Raw genomic sequence first — 6,420 nt, forward strand, 5'->3', positions numbered from 1 at the left:
CGGGTGGTATGCGGCTGCTATGCTGGTCGTATGCGGGTGGTATGCGGGTGGTATGCGGGTGGTATGCGGGTGGTATGCGGGTGGTATGCGGGTGGTATGCGGGTGGTATGCGGGTTTTATGCTGGTCGTATGCGGGTTGTATGCGGCTGCTATGCTGGTGGTATGCGCCTGCTATGCGGCGACCTCCGGCGGCCGTCGCCTGGGGTCGTCGACAGCGGTCGCCGGGCTGCTATGCTGGTGGTATGCGCCTGCTATGCTGGTCTTATGCGCCTGCTATGCGTCTGCTATGCGCCTACTATGCGTCTACTATGCGTCTACTATGCGTCTACTATGCGCCTGCTATGCGTCTACTATGCGCCTGCTATGCGCCTGCTATGCGGGTGGTATGCGGCTGCTATGCGTCCGCTATGCGTCCGCTATGCGTCCGCTATGCGGCTGCTATGCGGCTGCTATGCCGGTGTATGCCCGGCTGGTGTATGCCTGGTGGTCGGCCCCCTCTGAGTGCTCTGCTTCAGCAAGCCTTCAAGCGACCTTCAATGACGCGCCGTAAAAATTACTGTAAATATTAGAGCGGGCACGATGGCGCGTGCCGCTGCCCTCGCGCTGCTCCTTGGTGCCACCGAAGGCGCGCTCAACCTCCGGGACCGGCGGCTCGACGAGGCGGACGTGGACCTCGGCTGCATCTTCGACTGCGACTGGGTCCAGGGGGACGACGTCAACGTGTGCGTCTCCTTCGACAGCGAGGAGGACTGTTCGTCGGACTGCACCGAAGACGTCGTCGACTGGCTCACGGAGGCGTGCACCGCGGGCTACAATTGCCTCGCGGACTGCGCCTGGCTCCAGTACTCCTACTCCTACGACTTGTGCGAGTACTACGACCCGGACGACGACTGCGTCCAGGACTGCGACGAGGAGACGACGGCGGAGCTCGCGATCTGCACCGCCTACGCGTGCGCCGACGACTGCGACGAGGACTGCCAGAACTTCTTCGACGGCGAATGCGGCACGACGTGCACGGAGGACGAGTACGCGCTGGTGCTGGAGATGTGCAGCGGCGGCGGCGGGTCCTACTCGTATTCCTACGACGACGTGCCGGCGTGCCTCGACGACTGCGACAACGACTGCGACGTCTTCCTCGCGGGCCGCTGCGGCCTATCGTGCACGGAGGACGAGGCCATGTGGGCGGAGGATTCGTGCGCCGGCGGGTCCTACTCCTACTCCTACGCCGAGTACGACGGCGAGTGCTCGAAGTACTGCGCGAGTTGCGACGGCCCGGGCTGGCAGGACTGCGACAGCCTGTGCCGAATTCAAATATTCAACTCGACTTCAATTTGCGCGTATTCTAACGGCTATGATCAGACTCTTCTGCCGTGCTTCGAGAACTTGACGAGAGCAATCGATTCGTCCAAAAATCAGCCGAATCGACTTCGATTTGACCGAGTTAGAGAATTCTCAAGTTTGGCCCCGACGTCCCAGCTCACTGGTTGATTTCCACACAGGCGACAGCTGCGAGAACGGCTGCCCCGTCGAGGACGACGACGACCGCGACGGCTACGGGTCGTGCCCGTCGACGTGCGACGAGGCGACGCCGGCCGTCGACGACGGCATGGCCTACACGACGACGACCGTCGACGACGCCATGGCGCGGTCCGTGGACGGCGGCTGCGTCGACTCGGCCCTCTGGCACAAGATCGGCGCGCCGGCCAAGGACTGCGCGTGGGTCGCGAACTACGCCGCGCGCTGCGCCGTCAAGGGCGAGGAGGACGGCCACCTGGGCAAGAGCCTCGCGTCCTACGCGTGCCCGGCGGCCTGCGGCACGACGTGCGGTGACAGCAGCTCCTGGTACAAGCGCGGCGACCCGACGAAGACGTGCCAGTGGGTCGCCGCCTGGCCCGACGCGCGCTGCCTCGTCAAGGGCGAGGACAAGGTCCTCGCCGCGGACGCCTGCGTCGACTCGTGCTAGTCCGCCCGTCGTTATCGCCGCTCGAGTCTAGGAGTCCGCATATTCGGAAGGTAACTGCGCTCTATTCGGAAGCCTGGGTAACTACGCTCGCCGCCTCTTCGGGCGCATGGCCGGCGGCGGCTCCTCCGGCTCCGGCGGCGCGGACGTAAAGGCGGCGTCGACGGCCAGGTCGATCTTCGCCTCGGCCGCGAGGAAGGCCCGCGACTCGGCGAGGACGCCGCCCATGTGCGTCTGGACCGCCCAGCGCAGGTCCGCGGGCAGGGGGCAGGACACGTCGACGGCCGGCGTGTACGCCGTCGCCGGGACCTCGAGGCGGCAGAGGTGCAGCGCGAGGCGCGCGCCGGGGAAGCCGCGCTCCGTGCGCCAGAGCCGGTTCTCGCGCGTGTTGCCGTGCGACGAGTCGCCGAGGATCGGGTGGCTCAGGCCGTTGAGGTGGCGGCGGATCTGGTGCCAGCGGCCCGTCCTCGGGCGCGCGACGACGAGCGACGCGCGCGCGCCGTCGGCCGCGCCCGTCGACGCGACCCAGCGGAAGTCCGTCGTCGCGTTCTTCGCGGTGCCCCGCTCGTTCTTGATGGCCCGCTCGACGGTGAACCAGCCCTCCGCCTTGAAGTCGCGGCCGCCGAGGTAGCCCTCGCCGCGCGTCAGCGCCACGTAGGTCTTGCGCGCGCCCGCGAGCGCCGCGTGGAGCGCGCCCGTCACGGGGTCGTCGTCGTCGCCGTAGGCGCAGAGCACGCAGCCCGACGCGCCGCGATCGAGGCGGTGCACGAGGTTGATGCGCCGGCCCAGCGCGTCGCGGCCGCGCTGCAGCAGCGGGTACTCGTCGAGGCCCGACCGGCCGACGTAGTCCGACGCGTGGCACGGCACGCCGCCGGGCTTGTAGAGCACGGCGTACTTCTCGCCCCGCTCGAGGACCTTCGCCACGGGCCGGGTCGGCGCCGCGGGCGCCGCGATCGGCGCGAGCGCTGCGGCGGCGGCGAGGCAGAGCAGCGCGGCGGTGCGGCGTGGTGAGACCATTGATGTGCTGCGTTGCGGCGCAAACTTCTAGGCGAGTGCGTCCATCACTTCTTTGCCACAGCATCGTGTCGGCACCATTCAGCGAGACGTCGCACACGCCTGGGCATCGATTCAGCCCGCCGCATCTGTGCCCCCTAGCCGCCCGCGCACGCTCCCACAGCGATGGTGCGGCCCGAGGCCGTCGCGGCGCTCGGCGCCGAGGGCATGGCCAAGGTCTGCGAGCTCTCCGAGGAGCAGATGGCCGCCGCCGCCGAGGAGTGCGAGGCCGAGCGCGTCGCGGAGTTGGAGCGGCAAAAGTCCATGGGCACGCTCATGCTCGGCGTCGCCCTCGCGAGCTTCTACTTCATGTGGCTCCAGGGCATCGTGCCGCCGCACCTCGACTGGGCCGCGCAGCGCCTCGGGTTCGCGCGCTTCGCGCGCGTCGAGGACCTGTCCGCCGCGCTCGGCCTCGCGAAGGGCCGGCCCGCGGAGCTGTGAATGACTGTGGTACCCTAAGACTAAAGCTCGTCGTGCCAGCCCTCGACGTAGTCGAAGAGGACCGCGCTCGCCGCGAGCCACAGCAGCGCGCCGGCGACGCCGAAGGCCGTGAGCCGGAGCGCGCCGCGCACCGCGTCCTCGCCGTCGGCGACCTCGGCGCCGACGGCGACGAGCGCCCAGGCGATCGCCAGCGCGAAGGCGGCGTCGCCGCGCGTCGCGCAGGCGACGGCGCCGGGCGCGAGCGCCGCGTAGGCGGAGGCGAACGCCGCGGCCAGCTGGACGCTCTCGCCGCCGTCGCGGGCCGCGACGAGATTCGCGTTGAGCAGCGTCGCCGCGAGGACCCAGCCGCCGTGGAGGCTCGTGACGTAGCCGAAGGTCCGCGCGTCGGGCCCGCCGCGCAACTCCTCCGCGGCCAGGACGAGCGCCGCGGCGATGCAGGAGATAAAAAAACAGCTCGCCCGGAGCCACTCCCGGCAGAAGGCGACGGCCCAGAGGAGCTGCGACGCGTTCGCGGCGATGAGGTAGACCGCCGCGGCCTCGAGCTGCGGCGACGGGTGCGGATCGAAGAACGCGCTCCCGTAGGCCGCGAGCTCCCAGGCGTAGATCAGACCCCAGATGGCGAAGGCCCAGCCCGCGGGCATGAAGAGCGTCCTGTATTTCTCGCCGACCTCGACGTTGGTGAGGCCTCCCAGATAGCCGCCGTTGCTCGCGAAAACGACGACGGACTGGGCAAAAAACGACGCGACGAGCAGCTCGCGCGGCAGCATGTGTTCGGGCCGGCTGCCGCACTTGCCGGAGGTGCAGACCATTGGCTGTGGCGTCGACGGCGCGGTCGGAGGAGTGATCAGCTAGGCAGCGGCGCGGTCGGAGAGCGCTCTCGATTAGATCCGGGTAGCGCTCAGCTAGGCAGCGGCGCGGTCGGAGAGCGCTCTCGATTAGATCAGATTCTCTCGATGGGGGGGGGCAGCTAGGGCAACATCGACTGCAATGTAGCGCACTCGCCAAAGTCTTACTCGAGCTGTGCTCAAATCGGCTCCGCGCCACGGTCGCTGGCGGACAAAAGATCAGCCAGACGAAACGATGGGAACGTCTCTGGACTTAATCACGTCGCGCCGCTGTCAGTTTTCTTCCCCGGGCCGCGGGGAACCCACGCGCTCGGGCACAGTCCTTGTCTGGCGGCGCCTGCGCGTTTTTTCGCTGCGACGACGGCTGGAAGACGAGTAACGGTCGGCGTCTTCGCGCGCGGGCAAGGCTGCGGCCGCTGGAAATCGTGATTTTGCGCTAAAGAACGACACCTCCTCTTCGATTACGTTCCTTGCATGGTGTTGAACGCGTCAACGCTTACTCCGGGTGTCGAGCGTGCGATTCCGGACACCCGATTTCAGGCGCTCGGGCGCGTTCCCGACGAGCGCCCGAGCGCATGTGTTCGGGCTGTAGGCGCTGCGCTCGCCGTACCAAAGCTTGCCGTACTCGCGGAACGTATCGGCGGACCCCCTGGACGGGTTCTGGTTCGCGGCGAAGCGCTTTTGGAGCTGTTCTGCCGCCTGGAAATCTCGACATTGCCTATATCGGAGGGTTTTCGGTGCTGCATGCAGCGTTTCGTGCGGACCGATCACCGTCGCTGCGTTCCGCCGGGCGGTCGACATCATAGAGCTCCTGCGTGAAGCTCTACGCGGTCGTCGGCGACCGCAAGGCGTCCCGCACGCGCCGAGCCGCCTTGGCTGAAACCGGCGGATGGTCGCCGCGGCCCAGTGCGGCCGCGTCTGGGCTTTGCTCGAGGTGTCTGCGGTCCGTGCGCCCGACAGGGGTCCCGACGGCTTCTCCTGAGCGCCAGGTTGCTGCAGAGAGTACCGTGGATCGCGTTTAGGGGTCCAAAACACCTGAATTTCACCTAAACGCACTCCAAGATGTCTCTCTTGACTTCTTTCGGGACAACTGTGGAAGCGACTAGCGTCGATTTGAAATCGATTTGTTCAGTGCGAGTCAGCGGGGCGCGCGGGCGCTGAATAGGGCGTGCCAAGGAGTGCTCTAAGGTGGAAATCAGGTGGTTGGCCCCCTAAACGCGGCCCACGGTACTCTCTGCAGCAACCTGGCGCTCAGGAGAAGCCATCGGGACCCCCGTCGGGCGCACGGACCGCAGACACCTCGAGGAAAGCCCAGACGCGGCCGCACTGGCCCGCGGCGACCATCCGCCGGTTTCGGCCGAGGCGCCTTCGGCGAGTGTCGGGCATCTTCTGGGTGTCGAAGACGACGTAGAGCATCACGTAGGAGCTCTATGATGTCGATCCGCCCGGCGGAACGCAGCGACGGTGATCGGTCGACGCGAAACGCTGCGTTTGGCCCCGAAACGAATCGTTTGGGAGCAGCTGGTCCAAAACTAGCTCTGGCACGCCGATATCGCAGCACACACCAACTTCAAAGCCTTGGAGGGCACGAACCATATGCCCACCGCCTTCGACTACATCCAGATCATCGCCTGCGGCCAGAACCACACCGCGGTGCGCGTTTTCGGGAATCCGTCGCGCAGGCGCCGCGCATCGACCGCGTGTCGGCGAATGCGAAAGCGGGCACCCAAAAGTGGTTCGCGACAGCGTGGCCAATGTATCAACCGACGCGAAAACGGCTGAGGTGTCGATTTCTACCGGTGCGCGCGTGCTGGAGCCCAGGACCGAGCCCTCCCGGCCTCGGGCGACGATCTCGCTCCCAGCCGCGCGCGCCCGCACGACGCGCTCGCGCGATGAAACTTTGCAGAGCGTCGCACCCAAGGTAGTACTCGACTCTCACCAAGTTTGGGCCGGTCGGAGCGCCATCACGTCGACATCTCGCGCTGCCAGCGCCGGCGGCGCCTGTGGAGAAATTCGATTGGTCCAGGCCGGCGACCGTGGCGCGCAAACTTCGTCACCTCGTGCTGCGCCGCCGGAGCCGCCTGTGCCACCGCCGCCCTCCAGCGCCTTCTTCAAAAGCCG

The 6,420-nt window shown here is 67.3% G+C and overlaps 1 protein-coding gene across 1 annotated transcript; it reads left to right on the plus strand.

Annotated features, from left to right (window-relative positions):
- Positions 1–579: 579 nt before the first annotated feature.
- Positions 580–3,454, plus strand: AURANDRAFT_62127 (hypothetical protein; the record flags this gene model as incomplete). The annotated part of the gene is made up of 3 exons (XM_009036041.1): positions 580–1,261; positions 1,500–1,927; positions 3,116–3,454. 3 exons carry the CDS (start codon positions 580–582, stop codon positions 3,452–3,454), a joined length of 1,449 nt encoding a protein of 482 aa, XP_009034289.1.
- Positions 3,455–6,420: the final 2,966 nt, after the last annotated feature.

This window comes from Aureococcus anophagefferens (assembly GCF_000186865.1).
Source record: "Aureococcus anophagefferens unplaced genomic scaffold AURANscaffold_4, whole genome shotgun sequence".
Classification (NCBI taxonomy): domain Eukaryota; class Pelagophyceae; order Pelagomonadales; family Pelagomonadaceae; genus Aureococcus; species Aureococcus anophagefferens.